The sequence below is a fragment of the Neolamprologus brichardi genome, chromosome 7 (assembly GCF_056152115.1).
Source record: "Neolamprologus brichardi isolate AB-2024 chromosome 7, ASM5615211v1, whole genome shotgun sequence".
NCBI classification, from domain to species: domain Eukaryota; kingdom Metazoa; phylum Chordata; class Actinopteri; order Cichliformes; family Cichlidae; genus Neolamprologus; species Neolamprologus brichardi.
In genome coordinates this window covers 8,694,048-8,718,150 of record NC_142110.1, presented here as the reverse complement: position 1 = coordinate 8,718,150, position 24,103 = coordinate 8,694,048, and the positions used below count along the sequence as shown (strand labels likewise).

Sequence of the window (24,103 nt, the reverse complement as noted above, 5' to 3'; positions counted from 1 at the left end):
CCCAGACTTATTTAGACTTTTCTCTAGACTGAAAACAGAACTATGAAAACCTTCAGGAGACACATTATTTACATCATCATAGCCAAATTGTTCATATGAGGCTGAAATCATGAAGCGGTGGCCTCGTCATTCTCTGACCATAATCCAGCTAGGAAGGAGGCAGTCAAAGAGTGGTTAGGTCGAGGCGATGTGGAGGTGCTCACTTGCCCGCCCTGACAGAGATGTGGACGACGTGGATGATGTGGGCAGTGGTGGTGGTGACGTGGACAACATGGACATGCTTGACTGCCTCTGGAGCGACGTGGACGTACTCCCTGATGCTGCACCGGCATGAGAGACACGACAGACTACGCAAACAACATTGACACATGGGAGGCAAGAAACAGAACAAAAAATACTACTAAATCAAAGAACAGAAACTAAACGAGATACACTCAGTCCGGGGGGGGGGGGGGGGCATAATTTAACGTAAAGGAGATCACAGTATAGTTATCACAAACTGGTATGGTTGGTGGGCCATGGTTGGAAAACAATATTACCGTTTTGTAAAGGATAACTGGTTCAAGTCCAAAATTTTAGTAGGCCTCAAGTAGATCATAAGCTCAGTTCCACAGAAAACAACTGGGAAATTCACTTCAGTTGAAAATCATTGAGAAGGCCCATTAAGCTGCAGAAATAACAAGGCCCGCTGTGGCAAGACCTAAACATATATTAAGTAGGCGTTTTGCACCATGTGGCTTTTAACCACTAGTCAGAACCACATCAGGAGATGGTTCTGAAACAGGAGAAACGAGCTCCTCAGGTTCAGGAGCAAGATTCTCCAGCTGCAGAGGTTCACCAGTGATCTTGTGAACATCAGCTAATACTTTTTCTTCCTCCTCCCTTCTCAGCTCATCCTTAAGATTTTCAGTGATCTCTCTTTTCATTTTTAGATGTTCATAAAGTTCATCTATGAGATCTTGTTTATGAACAAGTTTGAAATTCTGCTTTTTGACTTCTTCTTCCAGCCAAAATATTTGTAGTGTCAGACTTCCTGTTGTCTTTGCTTGATACTCAAGATTTTGTAAACGTTTCTTGAGATTTGTGTTCTCTGTTTTTAACTTGTTTATCACAGCAGATTCCACCTGTGCAGTCCCTGTTAAGCTTTGAAAAGCCCCAGTAAGCTGCAGGTATTTTAAGGCCTACTGCGGCAACACCTAAACCTATTTTAAGAGGGACGGCCGTGGGCATTCGTATTGTGCCGCAAGACGGATGAAAGCGAAAGCATTTGCCAAGTCCTTTGTCCTTTTAATGTATTTATTTATACAAGTTTCAAAATTTTTACACATTCACAAACAGCGGGACAGAAGAACACAGACAATAATGACAATAACAACAAAAAAATAAAAAATCAAAAAAAATCAAAAACAAAACACAGGAACACACCCCACAACAGGGTACACGGCCAGCACTTATTAAGACAGCAGAGAGAGGGAAAAAAAAAAAGCAACTGGTATACATGTCAAACAACTCACAATCCAGTGAGTCCAATCCACAAAATCAAATTCACAAGAGCGCCAGGAGGAGCCGATAACAATTATGCAATAACAGTCATGGGCATGGGAAAGCAGTCAAAACAACGTGTTCAGGACCCAGGGCGTGAACTGTCCTTCTTAATGTGGTCTATAAAGGGCCCCCATATCATCCTGAACTTCTCCATGGAATCAGATGTAGAGAACCGAATTTCCTCCAGGTATAAACAGGAGACCATCTCCTCGAGCCACCTCTTGAAGCAGGGAGGGGAGGCAGATTTCCACTCCCCCAGAATCAGACGTTTGGCAATCACCATACCAAACATGAGGGCCTGTTGAACAGCAAAGGGAAGTGCCAAGGAGTCGCTGGAGCAGCCCAGGATCACCATAAGACAGTCAGGATACAGTTGCCTATCGTAAACAGTGCTATAGAAACTAAAAATACTAGTCCAAAAGGCTGTAAGCGTAGAACAGGACCAAAAAAGATGGCCAAGAGTACCGTCCACAAGTTTACATTTATCACATATGGGGGAAACGTTAGGAAAAATCTTGTTCAATTTGGTTTTGGAATAGTGCAGTCTATGGACAACCTTAAATTGAATTAACTGAAGCCGGGCGTTAACAGAGCATAGTTTTATCCGGCTTAACACTTCAGCCCATAAATCGTCAGTGATAACCAAACCAGTGTCCCTTGTCCAAGCCTCTTTAATATGGCAAGAGGGGGGTGCCGAAGAAAAAAGGTTAACAAACCGAGAAATTAAGTGTTTTGAGGTGGGAGGTTCGTTCATTATATTGTAAAAGACATGCTGTATGGGGATGGTATCTAAATTTGAGAATGCTTGCTTGACATAATTCCTAATTTGTAAATACCGAAAAAAATGACTTGTAGGGAGATTGTACTTTGTCTGAAGCTGAGCAAAAGAGGCAAAATGATTGTCAATATAAAGATCCTTTATAGCAATCAATCCTTTGACAGGCCATTGTTTGAAAGCAGCATCCATCGTACTAGGCGGAAAGCTAGGATTGTGGCAGATCGGGGCAAAAGCTGACACTACCGGGAGGTTCAAGATTCTCTTAATTTGATTCAATATTTTTATGGAGTTGCAAAGAATAAAGTCATCACGTGTACTTTTAATAACCGATTTTGAGAATAAGATAGCTGGCAAGGATGCTCCAGTGTGCTCGATAGCAGTGCTAAGCTCCAATTCGAGCCATTTAGGGCTGGACCCGCATCCCACAGCCTCACCAACTATAGGCAGATTCCAGAAGACCCAGGCTCTGGCATTACAGGCCCAGTAATAATGTCTGAAAACTGGAAGGCCCAGACCACCCTCGTCCGAGGGCTTTTGCAAGTGAGACCTCGAGATGCGAGGGGGCTTGTAGGCCCAAACAAAAGGCATGATAATGGCATCCAACGCTTTGAAAAAGGAAGACCTGAGAAAAATAGGAACGTTCTGGAATAGGTACGTGAATTTAGGGAGCACAACCATTTTGATTATATTGATACGGCCAATCATTGAAAGTGGGAGATGTTTCCATTTATCTATCATACACTTGAGCTCATCAGTTAGAACCAAATAATTAAGCCTGAAGAGGAGTTTTGAGTTCCTAGGGATGTTAATACCCAGGTATGAAAAATAATCCTGGGAGACCTTAAAGGGCAAACTCGACAGGAAATCAGGGCCCAGACCAGACGACAGCGGCATAAGAACAGACTTCTTCCAATTTATGGTGAACCCTGATAGGTGGCCAAAGCTGTCAATCAGCTCAAGAAGTGGAGGAAGGGAGATCTTTAAGTCTGAAAGAGCCAATATGATATCATCCGCATACAGACCGATGGTGTACTCTGACGCGCCACAATTTATACCAGAGATATGGGAATTGGCTCTGATGGCAATGGCCAACGGCTCAAGAGCTAAAGCAAAAAGCATTGGAGAGAGGCAACAACCCTGCCTTGTCCCACGGTGTAAGAGGAACGGGAGCGACCTCTCATGGTTGGTAAAGACCGAGGAACGAGGGCAAGCGTAAAGCAACTTAATCATATTCAAAAAATTCGACCCAAAACCAAATTTTTCAAGAGTAGCAAACAAATAACTCCATTCCACCTGGTCAAAAGCCTGCTGGGCATCAAGTGAAATCACCGCAGAATTGGGCAGTGTCGTTGAGTACATTGCATTTAAGAGACATCTAGTATTAGAAAAAGAGAATCTATTGGGGATAAAACCCGATTGGTCAGGATGAATTAAAGAGCCTATATGCTTATTTAACCGGTTGGTTAGGACTTTAGCAATTATTTTCTGGTCTGAGTTGAGAAGACTTAGGGGACGATAGGATGAAGCATTAGTTTCGTCTCTGTCTTTTTTCAGGAGGAGACATATATGGGCATCGTAGAAAGAATGAGGGAATGAGCCGTTTAACACTGCGCAATTTACCATCCGAAGTAGCAGGGGAGCGATAACGTCAATATGTGTCTTATAAAGCTCTATCCCAAAACCGTCCGGACCACAAGCCTTTCCGTTAGGAAAGGAGCAGATTGCTTTTCTAATTTCCTCCAGCGTAAAGTCTGCATCGAGTAAGCCCCGTGCAGCCTCAGGAAGAGTCGGGATGTCTAAAGCATTAAGAAAATTAGTGATTTCAGTAACTGTGGCCGTGGTACTAGACGTATATAACTGACAATAAAAACTGCGAAATCTGTCATTTATCTGTTTGTGATCAGACAACAACTGGCCAGTTGAAGAGAGAATTCTGTGTATCGCCCTATCAGCTTGAATGCCCTTCAGCTGTCTGGAAAGCACCTTGTCAGCCTTTTCACCAAGCTCAAAATGCTTCTGTTTTAATCTACGAATACAATTCATGACCTGCTCCCCCAACATGTGGTTGTAGTCATATTTCAATTTGAGAATGGTACCAAGTGTGTCAGCAGCCCCGGTGTCGCGATACTTCTCCTCCAACACAGCCAGCTCTGCCTCAATATTAGTACGCAGCCTGAGTTTGTCCCTTTTCTGAGAAGCTTGATAAGCAATAATATGACCTCTAATAACGACTTTAAAGGACTCCCACAAAACCGAGTCTGAAACTGCACCATTATCATTGAATTGTAAAAATTCTGCGATTTTAGTAGATAGGTAAACCGTAAAAGAGTCATTTAGATATAAAGAGGGGTTAAATTTCCAATTGTATTGGGGGGTATATAGGTTAAAGTCAAATACCGTTGAGAGAGGTGCATGGTCCGAAACTAAAATACTGTGATAAGTGGAACTAACCACTTTCGAAATAAGCCTGGAATCAATAAGAAAATAGTCAATTCTACTGAAACTGCCATGGACAGGGGAGAAGAAAGAGTATTGCTTTTCTAACGGATGCTGGTGCCTCCAAATGTCAACCAAGTCCAAAGATTTAGTAAGAGTATTGAGTACAGAAACAGCTCTCAAGGTTGGGGCCAGGGACGCAGAGGATCTATCCAACAATGGATCGAAATAACAATTAAAATCACCACCGACAATGATATTATGGTCATTGTATTGTGAGACAAGATTGAATATTTTACTAAAGAAGTCAGGGTTGTCAAAGTTAGGAAGTCCTTTGTCCTTAAATACCCCCTCTTCACCTTCGCAAACACAGTTTTACTTGGAACATTTTCAGAAACAGCGAGTTGTGTTTTGCAAACCAGAAACCTTTCAGAAAGGGACTATTTTTAAACTTAAACAATTAAGCAAACATTTTTTCTTGTCGACACTTTGCATTAAACGTTTAAAGAAATGTCACACGAAACATTTAATAATTGACAGTCTGACAGAGAGATTCGAGAGGAATCACAAAGACTGTATGGGATGATGGAGAGAGAAATATCGGAGCCTAGGGAGCTTCAAATGAAAATACAAGAACTCCAGTTGGAGTTAAGCACCCTAAAGCGCAAAAAGAATTATTACAAAAAAAATTACTATCGCTTTAAAAATGAGCGTGAACAGAATGGTACAGATGCGCATGAAAGGAATTTCCATTTTAGGGAAAGCATGGTTGAGCTTGAAAAAGTGACTCAACAGTCAGATGACATCGAAGCTCTAATTGTTGCAGAGAATAAAAATTTGCAAGCAGAGCTTAGAACCTTTCGGATGATGCGCCATGAATTTCAGGAAAAGGAAGCATCTCTGCTTGAGCAGAACAGCAGCATTGCTGCTGAGTTGTCTCAAATTGAAAGTGAGCGAAATGAACAAAAGAAAGAGAACGCAGATCTCAAGGAAGAGAGAGAGAGACTTGAGCACCAAGTGGGAGAAGCTCACCATAAAATAACAAAAAAAGAAGAGATAATAGAAAAACAGAACAGAGAAATAGATCACAAGACAGAACAGATAGTTGAGCTGAAAAAAGAAATATGTATTCTTCAGTGTAGGGTGAGACAGGCACTGGATGAAAAACAGTCACAGGTGGAATCTCTGGAGGCTAAAATGCAGGAACAGGTTAACACCATTCAGACGATGCACTATGACTTTCTGGAAAAAGAAGAATATCTCCTCGAGCGTAACAGCAGCATTGCTGCTGAGTTGTCTCAGATTGAAAGTGAGAGAAACGAAAAAAAGAAAGAGAATGCAAAACTCGAGAAAACTTTAGAGACTGTTGAACAGAGACTTGAGCACCAAGTGGGAGAAGCTCACCATAAAAGAATTAAAAAAAGAAGAGATTATAGAAAAACAATATAGGGAAATTGTTCGCAAGACAGAACTCACAGTTGAGCTGAAAAGAAAAATTTGTACTCTTCAGCGTCAGGTGAGACATGCACTGGATGAAAATCAGTCACAGGTGGAATCTCTGGAGGCTAAAATGCAGGAGCAGGTAAGCACAATTCAGAGGATGCACCATGACTTTCAAGAAAAAGAAGAATATCTCCTTAAAGAGAACAGCAGCATTGCTGTTGAGATAAACAAATTAAGAAAACAGAGAACACAAATCTCAAGAAACGTTTACAAAATCTTGAGTATCAAGCAAAGACGACAGGAAGTCTGACACTACAAATATTTTGGCTGGAAGAAAAAGTCAAAAAGCAGAATTTCAAAATTGTTCATAAACAAGATCTCATAGATGAACTTTATGAACATCTAAAAATGAAAAGAGAGATCACTGAAAATCTTAAGGATGAGCTGAGAAGGGAGGAGGAAGAATAAGTATTAGCTGCTGTTCACAAGATCACTGGTGAACCTCTGCAGCTGGAGAATCTTGCTCCTGAACCTGAGGAGCTTGTTTCTCCTATTTCAGAACCATCTCCTGATGTGGTCCCGACACAGGAGAATCTTGCTCCTGAACCTGAGGAGCTTGATTCTCCTGTCTCAGAACAGCCTCCTGAAGGGGTTCCGACTAGTGGTTTATGGCGTCATGGTGTCAAACGCCTACTTAATCATGGCCCCAGTTCAGAGAGAAAACCCACAAAATGGAACCGGAGTCCTATTCCATTATTCCTAGACAACTGAGCAGCAATGCTGCTGTTCTGCTCAAGGAGAGATCCTGCCTTTTCCTGAAAGTCACGGTGCATCCTCTGAATGGTTTTAACCTCTGCGCGCAAATTCTCGTTCTCTGCCACGATCAGATCTTTGATGTCATCTGACTTTTGAGTCATTCTTTTAAACTCTTCCATCTTTTCGTCAAATTTTCTCATCCATCTTCTCATGCACATCTACTAGCGAAGCCTGACAGGTAATAATGAGGAGCATATTTTTAACAAATGCACTCAAAGCTTGAAAGCTTCAACTCAACATCTGATTAGTGATTGGTTATGATGATGCTCAGGGGCGCGACTCATCTTAGATCGACAATACAGCCAAACTCATTGGAAAGAGCTTTTGACACCATCTACAAGCCAGCTTTCATCCTAAACCAGTGGTTCTTAACCTTGTTGGAGGTACCGAACCCCACCAGTTTCATATGCGCATTGAACCCCTCTTTAGTGAAAAATAAAATATGATTTTTTTCAAATTCAAGACATAGATATGGGATATTGGTGCACAAAATGAGCCGTGCATGTCACGGTGGAGGCTCTGCCGAACCCCTGAGACCGACTCACCGAACGGCTAGGGTTCGATCGAACCCAGGTTAAGAACCACTGTCCTAAACTGTCTCCCTTTTAAGCGCTTTCCTTAATGTTTAAATTGTTCTCATGACAAACTGAATGGATCTGTTTAAGCTCATCTCTTGAGCGATGGAAATTATTTTTATAATAATTCTTCTTGAGGTTAACGGTGCTCAACTCCAGCTGGAAATCTTAAATTTTCTCTTGAAGTTCCATAGGCTCAGATATTTCTCTCGCCACCGACTCATACAATCTCAGTGATTCCTCTCAAATCTCTCTGTCAGACAGTGAATGAATTCATGTCTGAATTAATTCCCAGGAAACATGAATAATTCATGTTTCCTGAGAGAAACAAGTTAAAGACAGAGAACACAAATCTCAAAAAATGTTTACAAAATCTTGACTATCAAGCAAAGACGGCAGAAAGTCTAACACAACAGATATTTAGGGTGGAAGAAAAAGTCAAAAAGCAGAATTTCAAAATTGTTCATAACCGAGGGAAACCAAATCTCAGGAAATGTTTAGAAAATCTTGATTAATTCATGTCCCAGGAAACATGAATTAATTCATGTTTCCTGGGACATTTGTTTAAAAGCTTGATGCAGTGTTGAAAGAAAAAGTATTCCCTTTCTCAAAGGTTCCAGGTTTGCAAAAGCAGCTCGCTGTGAAACTGTGTTTACGAAGGTGAGGATGTTTTATTTATGAATTTCTCTGTCAGAGGCTGTAATGTCAGTGCTTTTTAGTCCTTAAAGGCATTCCAGCTTTTCCTTCACATGGTTCACCAGACTTGCTGACTGATAAAGGTGACTCCCTCTCCCCCTCAGTGTGTGTGTGTCTGTGTGTGTGTGTGTGTGTGTGTGTGTGTGTTGATATATTTTACACTTTAGTTTTGTGAAGGATATCTTCCACAACCCCAAAGCTTAACTTGTACTAAGTTAAGCAGTATGAAAAAATGTGACATGACATAAATGAATCTGTAAAACAAAGGTTTATTTGAAGCCATTGAAGTTACAGTAATCCTTAAAATCTACATGTGTTTTGTTCTACATTAGGCAGGTCAGTTCCTTATTAAAGAGGCCAACGACGTCATGTTTCTATATCATCTCTCCCCTCTTAGACCCTCTTACCCAAAAGACACCAGCCAGTTTAACCCTTTTGTTCTGCTTTGCGCAACTATTTTTAAATCCCTGTAGAACTGCAACCACGTGAGCTAGCGCAAAAAAAATTTTTTCATATGAAACCAGAGGAGTTGTACTTACATCTTATGCCATCAGCTTGTCCTCAGTCAACATTTCCTTCCACATATAGCTTTGCAAAAACTGCATAAAAAGCGCTTGCAGCAACAAAAACATAATATTCCAGAAACACGCTTTGCCGATCCGATCAGCTGTTCGTAACACTTCCTAGTAAGAATAGACGTCAGCGTGAAGTCCGCCATGACCTGCCCGAAACCGGAAGTGATGTCATTTTCGTGGAAATGTAGTTTTTTACCATCAGGGCCTCATGAGCCTATACTGTGTTTTTAAAAGTTATGTTTGACTTTATGACTTTCTGGGATGCTTAGGACTCATATTGCTCTGCTGGAAATAGTTTATTTTGATGCATATGTTGCTTTTTTGCAAATTTGCATTATAAGATTTATTTTTGTTTTTCCTGCAGTATATAAAATTGGTGTATTTCAAAAATAAAACTATGAAGACACTCAAAATAAATTTCCTGTGGTGGGAAACTATTTTGTGCAACTTTTTTGTATTTACAGTTTTGAGGGATAAGCCTCTTAAATTTCTCTAACTAGAAATATATGTTAAAAAAACAAATGATTTTCAATTTTTTTTGTAGTTTATTGCACTTTTTTGCAATTTATGTAATTACTATGCACTTAATGCAGACATATTATTAAAATCTGGGCTATAATGGTTGTATTGATGTATAGCAACTTGAAATGCTCCCAAAAATGGCACTACAGCATGTAAAAATATAATACAAGCTCTGGCGGACTTGGTTCTATGGTAGGTCTTAAAGGGTTAATGCTCAATCTTTTTACCAGCTTAAGTAAATTATATTGCACAATTTCCTCACCCAATAAAATAATATTTACAACATGAGTTTGCCTTCCATGTTATCTAAAATGTGCAAAAGGATTGTGTGTTTTTAGTTTATTTTGGGGATATGGGATATTGCCCTTAAATTGAACTCATGCTTACAATGACGGGATGTAAGAACAGAATGTTCTGTATGTGTAACTTGGAAAAAAGGGTTTGTAAAGGAGCGCTTGTTGGATTCACTACTTCTGCTCAGAGGTGCTCTTTGGATGGGATACATTTTTATTTATTTTTTTAAAACAGGGTTTGTTTTTTTTCCGGCCCACTGGCCTTCCTCAGGAAGTCAGATGACATCCTTGGAGTTCTTGATTTGTTTTGTTTTCCTTTTTGTTGTTTTTTGTAAATGTGCATATATGTTTCTATATAATGTTAAAGGATTAGTTTGGACCTTTAGAAGTCTGGTTCTGTGAAATAGTGCAGTGTCATCACGCATAATTTAGACTAGTCGCTTGACTATGGAAACATGACTATGATCTCTTGGAAATGTATAGATATCTAAATTTTGATCATTTGGAGGTAAAGCGGACTTCTAAATATCCAAAGTAACCCTTTGGGTCTTAAAAATGATGCTTAACAAACATGTATTAAAACACAAATACACACAAACACAAGCCCCATTTGATTCCTCTTCATTTACCAGGGATACTGTTCTGTACTTCTGCCTGGTTACTGGTTTGGGCTTAGATGCAGCAGGGTATGCATTGCATAATGATGAAGTCTAAATTAACAGTTCATGTGACAGTTCAAGCTCCTTCTTCAAATGCCTGTGTAGATGTGTTAAATGTTCAGGATATAGCAGATGTGTTGTAAATGTTCATTTTTATGCAGTCAAATGGAAAAAAGTGGTCAAAATAGTTTATTTTACTTGTCATTGGAAAGAGTTTGTGCAATACTGCAGAATGTTATCTAGCACAATTTTGTAAAATACATATTTTACTGATTTGTTTGCGTTTTATTACTTCCATACAATTGTGTTTTGAGGTATTTTTAGAAAAATGAAAGTATTAATTACATTTGAGCAAACTTAATTATTTATATTAACAAATGAATATTGTAATGAGTAGCAGTGATAAATACAATGTGTATGTAGGTTAAGTTCATTCCCAATAAAATGAAGTGTAAGATGTTTAACTACATTGCTGTCTGTATTATTGATGAAGTCCTAAATTATCACCTTTAAAGTGGTTGTGCTAATAACATCATGTGCAGTAAGACAGGCATGGAGAAAAGCTCTGACTGGGAGAGGCTGAGAACAAATGACATAGAATAGAATAATCCTTGAATTGTCCCACAAGGGGAAATTTGGATGTAACAATAGCAAGAAAGACACATACGAACAAACAGTACACAAGACACAGAACTGAAACACACACAATTTTTACATATTTACATTAAGAACAATGCTTACTAAAAAACAAAGTACTGTACTGTTATTAAATTAAATACAGATAAGATGCAAACCCAGGTTGTAGTGTGAATCTGAATCAACATTAAGATTTAAGAGTTGGATAGACTGAAGAATTTGGACCGTGGTAGAATATTGAGAACAGTTCACAGGTCACAGTTTTTTGGCTTTTTTAGGTTGTAATTTGTACTCATACTGCTGCTTGGCTAAAGTAGCAGCTAACAGAAAAGGACAAAGGAAATGCTGGAAACAGGCTGAAGATGAGTCGGGGAATCTGTCATATAGCAAGAATATGTCTACAATTCTAAGGTGATCTGTCCCACTGGAGGTCAAATACAGTTTGTCTCATTCACAAGAGGTTCAGGCTGAGTTCTGATCTTTCTTGCTCAAGCCATTTTTAATCTGTGGTAATCCATCAGTATGGTCTGTGTGGTTGCAGGATTTAGCTGGTGGGCTTAGCGGTTTATATTCACTGTGATCAAACATGATGTTCAACAGTAATTCATTTAGTTGATGAAACAGGGAAAAATTCAAATGACATGGACCACCAACTGAAGTATTCATTAAACTCAATGGAACACCAGAACAAGCCAAAGTGTTTAGTCATCAGAAATATGGAGGAGCTGGACAAATACTGAGGTTCAACTTACACTGGAGGTATGAATACACATGTGACATGACACACAGCACAACACATGGCACACTCTGTTAGGTCTGCGCTTCCACAGGCCCCGCTAATTTAGAAACTTATTCTCTTTCACGAAAGCAAGGAAACAAAACGGAACCGGGTTTTACTTGCTTGCAAGGGAAGGCTGGTCGGAACCAGGCTCTTGGAGCTCAACGCTCCTCACCTCTCTCCAACCCAACTTCTTCAATAAGCAGCCTTTTATTTCCATAACACAGTTTACAGTACACACAAGCCCCTCCCATTGTAAAACCCCACTATAGCTCTAAAAGATCAGGCACTATGTGTGTGCATGTGTAAGCACCTGTATGCATGTGCAAGAATGTGTGTGTGTGTGTGTGTGTGTGTGTGTGTGTGTCCTGCTCACTAAAAGGATCATAAAAGCAGGAAGCTTACCACACAAGAAACATATATAAATGCCTATAATAAAAAAAACGTCAGCCTCCCCCACCAACAAATTGGCTGGAGAGGTGGTCAGAGACAAAGGAATGTCTTTGATCCTATAGTTTGAACTAAGACTTACAAATTTAAGTAGCACAATGACAGCATTTAACAATTTGACTCCAACACAGTCTAAAAGAACTTCATCTGCATCTGACAACAATATCAATATAACTCTTTGGAATTCTGTTTATGATCATCTGGAACTGAGAACATTTCGATACACAGACCATAATGTTCTAGACTTAGAAAAGGATATAGACCCAGAAAATAATTTCTTCTACAACATCAGCAATAACTGCTGCTACTTCACCGATGAACAGTTTAAACACACCATCAACACGAAAAACAAATGATCAATAATCCATTTTAACAGCAGCAGTCTGTATGCCAACTTCAACAATATAAAGGAATATCTAAATGAGTTGACAAATCCATTTGGAATTATTGAAATTTCTGAAACATGGATCAATGCTGAGAAAGGACTGGACTTTGGACTGAGGGATATGATGTGAATTTTGTAAATAGAAGGAACAAAAGTGGAGGGGGAGTAGCTGTGTCTATCTAAAGGAGCTGCTGGATACAATTACTTCAGAAATGTGCAAAATTAAAAAATGGTTTAACAGGAACAAACTATCCCTAAATCTAAGTAAAACTAAATGAATCTTATTTGGGAATTTCCTTAGAAATGCACAAGTGCAGATTCATATAGATGGTGTGGAAATTGAAAAAGTACTTGAACATAAGTTTGTGTGATTATAGATGATAAATTAAACTGGAAGTCTCATATTACAAATATATATATATATATATATATATATATATATATATATATATATATTACAAATGTTCACTATCATCAATCTTTATATTACAAAAAAGGGCCATAAGGATAATTCATAAATCTGGTTACAGAGATCATGCAAATTCACTATTCTTAAAATCCAAAAATTCACAGATCTGGTTCATTTTCTCACTGCACAGATTATGTATAAAGCAATAAATAACCTGCTTCCTGACAATATTCTGAAACTGTTTTTTAAAGGGGAACAGAGAAACAATTTGAGGGGGGAATTAAATTTAAACTTGTAGTAGTAAAATGTTTATTTTTAAAGATGGGGTTGATTTACTGTCATAAAACAAGCATTTTGTTGCTGTTTCTCCCTCTCATGTTAACTTTGGGCAGACAAACAGGCTGTCTGGTCAATCAAATTTAACTTTCAGTTGATCTCCAGTGATTACCAAGGCAAAAAAACTTGAGATAAAATGATCATAATGCAACATTTTGTTTTATTATGCTGTTAGTGGTTTGTCTTTCAGTGCACTGTTTCCTAGCTGCACTTCCTGCCGGGCTGTAGAAGGTTTGCTATAGAAACTAATAGGGTCAGCTGAATTATGATTATGGTACAAAAGTTCCCTTGTCAGAGGAAACTTTCAATAAATCTGACTTTTGTCCAACAAATTACTATTTTTCATCTGCCTCCATCTCACCCCATCTCTAGCATCCTCCCACCACATCACACCAACCCTCTGTCCTCCTTCATTCACAAACCTCCTCTGAGGTTGTCTTCTTTTACTCCTGCCTGGCAGCTCCATCTTCAACATCCTTTGACAATCCTTCCTCTGCACATGTACAAACAAGCTCAACTTTGCCTCTCTAACTTTGTCTCCAAACCGCTCAACCTGAGCTGTCTATTTACTTGTACTTGCTTATAATCCTGTTTCTCCAGGTCTCTGACAAACAACAATCATAGCATCTTTAAATCTGTAACCTCCACACACCCACACACACACACACACACGTGGTCACTCTACAGGACATTTAATCTAGGCCGTTAACTTTTAATTTTAGCATGTTGGTGAATTTTAAAGCACAGAGGCTTTCATTTCTGAGAAAACATTTTCTGCTGTTTGACAGCAGCTGTTTGAAAGCTCAGTACGCTCCCTTGTGTTCAGGGCATAGACCCCTGCCTTTCCCTAGATTTACATTTCACCTTACTTTTGCACAGCCTACTTTATCTACTCTATGAATACAGTGTCTACCCTTCTCTTATCCCCCTTTACACTGAAACAATACATGAGAAACATTTCACTGAGACTCTGGATGGGACCTGATATTAAATTGTATCAAGTATGTGATGGTTTATAAGCTAATTTGCATGAAAAATAAAAATTAAAACCACCTGAAGCTGCATCGCTGTATCACTTTAGTAAAAGTTCATGCAAAACCATAGATAGAGGTTGTGCCCTGAAATGAGGCGCCATCTGGTGGTTAAAAGTGGGTCTCAGGCTCAGAAAGGCCCCTGCAAGATTCTGGGTGGAGGCGGGACCTTTAGACAGACAGGCTGTGTGTGAGTACTCTGCTGCAGTCCAGGCTGAAACAGTGGACACTTTCATTTGTCATGTCTGCGAGGTTTGTATTTTTATTTACTGACTGAAAATTAGTTTGTTTACTCCAACGCTTCACTGGCTGATGAGCTGAACAGGTTTTATGCTCGCTTCCACGCTGCAGCAATGAAAACAATGAAAACAACAAACGGCTGGGCGCGCTCTGAGTGCACCAGTGAAGACGATACATTCATCATCACAGAGCATGCCGTGAGGAACACCTTCAGGAGGGTGAACACCAGGAAGGCAGCAGGACCAGATGCAATCCCTGGCCGGGTCCTGAGAGCCTGCGCTGACCAGCTAGCACCGGTGTTCACTGAGATCTTCAACCTTTCGCTGGCCCAAGCAGTGGTTCCAACAGTCCATCATTCTCCCTGTTCCAAAGAAACAACAGCCCGCTTGCCACAATGACTACCGTCCAGTAGCACTGACTTCAATTGTAATGAAGTGTTTTGAAAGACTGATGAGAGATCACATCACTTCCTGCCACCATCGACTCACTTCAGTTTGCTTACCGGACTAATCGTTCCACAGACGATGCCATATCTCACCTGCTCCACACATCCCTGAGTCACCTGGACACTGGCAGAGGGAATTATGTTAGGATGCTGTTCGTGGACTACAGTTCAACACAATGATTCCCTCTAAGCTTTTCACCAAGTTGACGGATCTAGGACTCAGCTCATCACTGTGTCAGTGGATCATCAACTTCCTCACAGACAGACCCCAATCAGTGAGGGTGGGAAAACAAATCTCCATCTCACTCAGCACTGGAGTGCCTCAGGGATGTATTTTAAGCCCCCTGCTGTACTCACTGTACACTTATGACTGTGTAGCCACATCAGACACCACCTCCATTGTCAAGTTTGCTGACGAAACTGTTGTTGTGGGCCTGATCTCCGACAACATTGAGACGGCCTACCTGGAGGAGATTAGGAACCTGGAGACCTGGTGCCAGGAGAATAACCTCCTCCTAAATGTCAGCAAGACTAAGGAGCTGAACGTGGACTTCACTACAAAGCAGGCGAGGAATTACAAGCCCCTCATCATCAGTGGCACGCCAGTGGAGAGAGTGGACAGTTTCCAATACCTGGGTGTCCACATCACTCAGGACCTGTCATGGTCCTGTCACATCAACACCCTGGTTAAGAAAGCCCGTCAACATCTCTTCTTCCTCAGAAGATTTAGAGACTTCCATCTGCCACTGAGGGTGCTCAAGAACTTTTACTCCTGCACCATCGAGAGCGTCCTGAAGGGAAACATCTGCACCTGGTTTGGGAACAGCACCAAGCAGGACAGACGAGACCTGCAAAAAGTGGTGCGCTCGGCCGAATGCATCATTCAATCAGAGCTCCCTGACCTGCTGTCCATCTACACCATAGGTGTCAAACTCTGGCCCGCGGGCCAAATTTGGCCCGCAGCCTAATTACATTTGGCCCGCGAAGCCATACCAATTTACTATCAGAGCTGGCCTACTGGTATTATACAGCTAATGTATATATTGTTTAGTATTAAGCTTTGCTTGTTCCATATTCAGTTTTTCAGCAAAACGTCTTTGAGTCCATAAGAAAAGATTCATTCTTATATCTGGAGGAATAAATATATTTCAATAAATATTAACGTTAGCCCGCGACTTTGTTCCAGTTTTGAATTTTGGCCCACTGTGTATTTGAGTTTGACACCCCTGATCTACACCAAGCGGTGCAAGGCCAAAGCTAGGAAGATTATGATGGACCTCTCCCATCCCAACAATGGACTCTTCTCACTGTTGAGGTCTGGGAAGCGCTTCCGCTCCCTAAGGCCAAAACAGAGAGAATGAGGAGGAGCTTCTTCCCCCAGGCTATTTGGGCCCTGAACCAGGTGTGGGGCTGGACTCTCCCACACACATCACATCACTATAAGACTGGACTCTCACACACATCACATCACCACACGCACTCTGGTTTTTCTTCATGCACACTTCCTATAATTTTTAATCTCTTTCTGCTATTTGCACATTTTTACTGTAAATTTCTAAGTTAAATCTGTAAATTTTGTAATAGCCTGTAAATTGTAAATACTGTAAAACGACTGTCATTTAATGGTCGGGCATTGCGCAGCTACAAGCATTTCACCTCATGTCATACTGTGTATGGTTGTGTGTGTGACAAATAAAATTTGAATTTGATGCACGAGCAGCTGAATACAGGTCAGAACATTGCTGCTTTTCCCATGTATAGAAAATGTTTTTACATCTGTTATATGCAGGTTGTTCTGTGGATTTCTGCTCCTTGCAGTGTTCCTCAGTGGACTGAATGGATCAAGGTACAGTGGTATAAACCAAACTCTGCTGATGTTTCCTCTATTTGTGTGTGCATGCGTCAGATGTTTGCATAGCCTCTGTCTGACACTTTCTATAACCGACCAGCTGTAAAGCAGGAGCTGTCAGCTATTCTCAATGAGCTGTGGAGTTTATGTGTAAATCACATGACACCTGGGATAGACTACACAATCTCTGTTCAGCTTAAACATTCAGAGTTTGCAGTCATCACTGTAATAAATAGGATTTGTGGGCTCGCAGGTTACATGACAATCCTGGACAACTATGAGCGGTCTACATTAGCAATAATTAACAGTATCAATGAATTTTATGCATCTTTGTTTTTGTGCAGTGACAGAAAAACAAATAAACTCCCTCTCAGCTTGTTCATGGCCAAAATGGCCACCTCCTGTTTACGTACACAAAATGCTATCAAATTAGTATATATTAAATCATTTTCCTACTTTCATTGACTTGATTTTTTAAATTTGCAACGGTGCTAGTCATGAAAACCAATATATAATTCAAATTCAGAAATTATACCCTTTGAATACCAGTCAGATTACATATTATTACTACATTTTTGGGGGGGAAATGGCAATAAAGTTCACATTTTTTCATGATGAAACATGTTAGGCTTGTCTAAGTACAAACCTTGTTGGAACAATTGAGACAACCTACTGCAACTAGAAAAAGCAAGATGCAAGGCAACAGAGCAGTAGTGCTCCTGAACCCGAGGAGCTTGTTTCTCCAGTCTCAGAACCATCTACTGATGTGGTCCTGACACAGGAGAATCTTGGTCCTCAACCTGAAGAGCTTGATTCTCCTGTCTCAGAACCGCTAGTACTCATCATCAGCGGTGATGCAGTCAGCCTCTCTGACCAGATCATATAGACCAGGGGTAGGCAACTCCAGGCCTCGAGTGCCAATACTGTGCCGATACTGTCCTGCAGGTTTTAGATGTGTCCTTGATCCAACACAGCTGATTCAAATGGCTAAATTACCTCCTCAACATGTCTTGAAGTTCTCCAGGGGGCTGGTAATGAACTAATCAATTGATTCAGGTGTGTTGACCCAGGTTGAGATCTAAAACCTGCAGGACACCGGCCCTCGAGGCCTGGCGTTGCCTACCCCTGATATAGACAGTGCTTGAAGCAGTTATGACCTTCTTGCCATATTGGCAGAATAAATGACCTGGAAGCTGTTGCACTGTCTATACCTGTAAACTCCAGGACACGTTTACAAACAATTTTCGTTGTTATTTGCAGCTGCAGGTTAGGATGGAGTTACTGTGTGTGTGTGTGTGTGTGTGTGTTTACAAGTAGTTTTAAACCTTGTGATCCACAAAACAGCATAACAGTAAAAGAAGAATTGACTGCGTTACAGTCAGTGCGGGAACGGCGGCTTTGCTCGTGCGCGATTCATTTGCAGTTTGGGCGCACGTGAACATCTCCTGCCCTGATAGCGGCTGGAGGAGGACTATCCTCCGCCTGTGAGCGCTTTGGCACGAGCGAGGTGCCCATGGCAGCACCCGCTGCTTGTTGAGAGTAAGAGCAACAAGCGCTTTCACATCAAAAGTTGTCATAAATAAGCCTCCAATAACACCAGAAAAAGTCGCCAGATTTGTCGCTACACTGTAAAATCGAATTAGTTCCCAGAACTCAAAAAAATTGAGGAAACTCGTTGCCTCAAAAAAATTGAGTAAAGCTTAGCTAAAAATGACTAAATTAGGATAACTTATTTATTTTGAGTACTCTGTACAAGTTCATTTGTTCCCAGAACTCAAGAAAATTGGATCAAGTTTATGTAAGATGACCAAGTTAGGGCAACTTACTCATTTTGAGTACACTGTACGGCCTTGTTAGTTCCCAGAACTCAAAAAAATTAAGGAAACTCGTTGCCTCAAAAAAACTAAGTAAAGCTTACTTAAGATGACTGTTAGGACAACAGCCATCATTGCAAGTCTGCAGTATTAAGAATAACTTGATATTTCTGACTGTACAATACTAATTGTTTACTTACTGACAAACATTTCAAGTTCAACTAAATGAAAAAACAATTTGTGGTAACCTGAATGTGATTAAAAATAATTAACAACACTTTTTGTAATGATGTTAAAATCAGCCCAACTTTTATTTTCAAACACAACAAAGTATAACAGCCAACATACTGGACACTGTTCTGCTGAACAACAAACAATTATATTGCCATCATGGTTATAATCTCACAATGAAACAAAGTCTCAGATGTAATTATTCTGAAAATAAGTTTAGGCCTACCTCAAGTTTGTTTTGTACTTACATTACTTATATAATCAAAATAAAATATTTGTTTTTCTGTCACAAGTGCAGTCTCTAATTTAAACAACACATTTGTTTTGCATTCCAACACATGAGCTGGAATGTTGTATTATTTTAAGGATGGCTTGTTTCCAGTCCAGGCATTACTGCCTAAATGACTATCATGGATCGAGGTGATCCAAATGTAGGTGCAGAAGAAAGTCTTTAACTTCCCTTAAGTACAGTGGCAGTGGATGTGGGTTGGAGATGCAATGAGCTTGAACCTGCAGGCGACCATCTTCACTGACCACACCATCTGTGACGGAGGACTCATCTCTCCTGTTGTCCTGCAAGCAAACAATCATATTTTTTGGAACATGAACTGAATTGCTTTCTTAAAACATTTTTTTCTGCATTTGGTATAAAACAGACTCCAATTTACACAATCTCAGGCACCCTCCCCACCAGAGAGGTGACATTCAATGTCCCACTGTCAGTCTGGATAGCTGTGACCACCACCCAACACACAATAATGTCATGAAAGCATCATTTTAAAAAGGGCTATGCAAACATGGCCAATAACTTTCATTCTAATGATGTGCAAAATGATTTGGGCACAAAACAAATTTTGCTGTTAGAAAACTTGCAGACGTCACTATATACAGTGTAGACCCTCTAAACTAAGTTTGGGGGATGTGATCTTTCAAGAAATGCAGACCAAACTGTTGTTGTTTGTTTACTTACACAGCATGTCTTGTAGAATTAACTGGAGTCAACAGCAACAGCATAGTGCGGTCATATCTCAAGTCTAATAACAGAAGACAGGAAAAGATCAGTAAAGAAACAACTTCCCCAAACCAAAGCACAAATAAAACAATAAGTAAAACAGGCTGATCTAAAGTATGATTAAAGTTCAGCCTGATTAATATAAATGTCACTGACAGTTGCTAATATATTGGAAAACCAAAATACTTACCACTGAGTTGATGTCTTTCTGTCCAACAGCAGGAGTGCTGGTCCCGAGCCTCAAAGACAGTAAGAAGCAAGCAGAGGGAGAAAAAGCAGAACATTTTTCAGAAACTGATTTGATCCTTAATGGCTGTGCAATTATTGTAACATAGAGTTTGCTTATGTTGTTAAATAAAGGCTAGATTTGACATTAATAGATGCCACAGATGTTCAAAAGCTGCCACAAAGCATGAAAAAATGGATATCTCTGAAAACGTTGGAGCATTTTTACAAATATGTGATGTCTTGATAAATTGAGCATATATTTGAACTTTACACATCTACATTGTCGCCTGAAAATATCTTAAAAGTTTATTTTGTGACCCAGAAAAAGTAATAAGTTTTTTAGCCGTGCTCCTCCGCCATTGCCTACAAATGGATCCGCCTTTTCCCCAGACTACCCTTTCTGGGTCACAAAATAACCTTTTAAGATATTTTCAGGCAAGAATGTAGCCGTGTAATGCTCAAATATCTACTTAATTTATCAAAATATCACATATTTGCAAAAGTGCTTCCACATTTTCGGAGAGCTCTGTTATCCACCAGCGGGATAGCTGACCGGGAGGTCAAGGCTCAGAGTCCGCGAGCACAGCTAACTCATGGCTTATTCTTTTCAATCCCCCTGCACTCTTTTGCTACTCAGGTTAAACATGATATATATATATATATATATATATATATATATATATATATATATATATATATATATATATATATATATATATATATATATATAGTTAGTTATGGCTATGGATTGAAAATACCCCCCACACCCCACCCCTAAAGGCTGCACCTCCCGAAGAATTTTGTCTGGGCCTTTATTTCACTTTTTTATTTCAAACAATCAACAGAAAATTTCACAGACATAGTTTTATGTAAGGTTTTTAAGGCTGTGGTGTTAATTTTTAAGTAACATGAGCCCAGCGGCAGCAGCAACGCTAGGCTAACACTAACTAGCTAGCAAGATTATAAACCTGGTGCTAAACTAAGAGAAGCCACAAAATCAGTTTGAATAAGAGTAAACATTTACTCACCAAGTCAGTGTATCAGGTAAAGATTCACAGCAATGAAAACAATAATATCTTGAGCTGACGCTTTTCCAGGTTTGCTCAACATACTCCATAACAAATGCTGGCACCATAAACATGCGGACTGATCCAAGAGGGAGGAGAACGGTAGTGACGGGGCATTTTCAAAACACACCTTTCATCCTTCCGCACTGAGAAACAAAACGTCCATCTTACTTAGTTTCTCTAAGTTAAGACAACTCAAATAAATTGAGTTTATCAGCATTTTTGCATAAAAAGTACTGGCAACTTATTTAAATCGAGTTATGATAACAAATTGATAAAAACTGAGTTCAGCCTATTTAATATTTTTAATTAAACACAATATTACATTTTACAGTGTAGTCGCTTTTTAGAAAAAAAAACCGACGCTAAGGGGGTTTGAAAACTCCCTAATATAGCGACAAAATCGCTAAGTTGGCAACACTGTTTTCAGGGTATTTAAAAAAATTCAAAACAAAACAAAACAAAACCGTGCATCTCAATGGGCATTCTCTGAGCATGCGCAGAATTACGCACAGCTGTCCTGTGATCCTGTGATCGAACAAAGGATCAAAGGCTCAAAGAGCACTGACGTCAAATTCGCGGCCACAAAAGTCCTTAAATACCCCCTCTTCACCTTCGCAAACACAGTTTTACTTGGAACATTTTCGGAAACAGCGAGTTGTGTTTTGCAAACCAGAAACCTTTCAGAAAGGGACTATTTTTAAACTTAAACAATTAAGCAAACATTTTTTCTTGTCGACACTTTGCATTAAACCTTTAAAGAAATGTCACACGAAACATTTAATAATTCACAGTCTGACAGAGAGATTCGAGAGGAATCACAAAGACTGTATGGGTTGATGGAGAGAGAAATACCTGACCCTATGGAGCTTCAAATGAAAATACAAGAACTCCAGTTGGAGTTGAGCACCCTAAAGTGCAAAAAGAATTATTATAAAGATCATTTCCATCAGTCAAGAGATAAGCTTAAAAACATGAAGGCTCAGTTGTCTCAGATTGAAAGTGAGAGAAACGAGCAAAAGAAAGAGAACACAGATCTCAAGGACTCTTTAGAGAGACTTGAGCAGCAAGTGGGAGAAGCTCACCATAAAACAATAAAAAAAGAAGAGATAATAGAAAAACAACATAGGGAAATATTTCAGAAGACAGAACTCACAGTTGAGCTGAAAAGAGAAATTTGTACTCTTCAGCGTCAGGTGAGACAGGCACTGGATGAAAAACAGTCACAGGTGGAATCTCTGGAGGCTAAAATGCAGGAGCAGGTAAGCACAATTCAGAGGATGCACCATGACTTTCAAGAGAAAGAAGAATATCTCCTTAAGGAGAACAGCAGCATTGCTGCTGAGATAAAAAAATTAAAAACAGAGAACACAAATCTCAAGAAACATTTAGAAAATCTTGAGTATCAAGAAAAGACAACAGAAAGTCTGACACTACAAATATTTCTGCTGGAAGAAAAAGTCAAAAAGCAGAATTTCAAACTTGTTCATAAACAAGATCTCATAGATGAACTTTATGAACATCTTAACACGAAAAGAGAAATAATTAATAATCTTAAGGATGAGCTGACAAGGGAGGAGGAAGAAAAAGTATTAGCTGCTGTTCACAACATCACTGGTGAACCTCTGCAGCAGGAGAGTCTTGCTCATGAACTTGAGGGGCTTGTTTCTCCTGTCTCAGAACCATCTCCTGATGTGGTCCCGACACAGGACAATCTTGGTCTTGAACCTTAAGAGCTTGATTCTCCTGTCTCAGAACCATCTCCTGACGTGGTTCCGACTAGTAGTGGTTCATGGCGTCATGGTGCCAAACGCCTACTTAAAATAGGTTTAGGTGTTGCCGCAGTAGGCCTTATTATACCTGCAGCTTACTGGGGCTTTTCAATGCTTTACAGTGATTGCCTTTTTAACTCTGCCTATAGCCTCCTTGAGCCATATTGCTACCTTAGTGATGGATTAGTTCCCCTTTAAAGACTAGTAATGATGGACTGCTTTTCATCCACAGTCCAGAAAACCATACGTTGTTCATGTTAGACAACATGAGCAACATTTAGCTAACTCGTGCTCTCATTTTTCTTTTCTTTTGCCTCTCACCCCCAACCAGTCGTGACAGATGGCTGCCCCTTCCTGAGCCTGGTTCTGTCAAAGGTTTCTTCCTGTTAAAAGGGAGTTTTTCCTTTCCACCGTGCCTAGTGCTTGCTCACAGGGGATCATTTGATTGTTGAGGTTTAATTTGCTTGAACTAAAAAAGTTCAACATTCTGGTGAGGGGTTCACATAGTAGGGAGCACTACAAAAGCTACAAATCTTTTAAAAAGATTTGTTAGCGGCAAATAAAAATAAAGAAAACAATTTTTGAAAAACATCTCTTACGGCTCTGTTTATTTGCTTAAATGAACACTTGTATTTTTTGTCATAGAAGAATATACATTGTCTTAAGTAAGTTTAATAATTTTAAATTTAGCCCTGTCACGGTTCTGGGTCAGTTTGACCCAGTACTTTGAGTTGTTATGTTTTGGTGTGTTTTTGCATTATGGATTGTTTTCTTATTCTCTTGTGGTGCTTTTGTTGGTTATGATGATGATGATGATGATGATTATTATTATTATTATTATTAATAATAATCCATGTTTTAGTTATTCTTGTTTAGGGATTAGTTCTTAGGTTTTGTGTTCTCGTGTTTATTGCTGGTTTAGTTCAGTGTCTAGTCTGTCTCTCTCTGTCCAGTCCGTGTCTTAGTTTAGTGTGTATTGTTTCCTGTTTTATTTTGAAGGATTGTGTCTTATGTCAGTGTGTCCAGCTTTGATCCCCTGACTCGTTAGCCCCAATCTCTCCCAGCTGTGTCTCCCTCCTGTT

At 39.7% G+C, this 24,103-nt stretch overlaps 1 protein-coding gene, 1 long non-coding RNA gene and 1 pseudogene across 2 annotated transcripts; 2 read left to right on the top strand and 1 right to left on the bottom strand.

The window, feature by feature from the left end:
* Nucleotides 1–1,251: 1,251 nt before the first annotated feature.
* Nucleotides 1,252–6,670, top strand: LOC148101954 (uncharacterized; annotated as a pseudogene).
* A 12,275-nt stretch (nt 6,671–18,945) lies between these two features.
* Nucleotides 18,946–21,456, bottom strand: LOC148101953 (uncharacterized). Its single transcript, XR_015719234.1, has 4 exons — nt 21,211–21,456; nt 20,145–20,193; nt 19,913–19,976; nt 18,946–19,515 (listed from the first exon to the last, which is right to left on the bottom strand). It is a non-coding gene; the product is annotated as an uncharacterized LOC148101953 (long non-coding RNA).
* Nucleotides 21,457–21,545: 89 nt separating this feature from the next.
* Nucleotides 21,546–23,155, top strand: LOC148101952 (uncharacterized). The gene has a single exon (XM_087843023.1). The coding sequence runs from the start codon at nt 22,014–22,016 to the stop codon at nt 22,980–22,982; it is 969 nt and encodes a 322-aa protein (XP_087699149.1). The 5' UTR covers nt 21,546–22,013; the 3' UTR covers nt 22,983–23,155.
* Nucleotides 23,156–24,103: the final 948 nt, after the last annotated feature.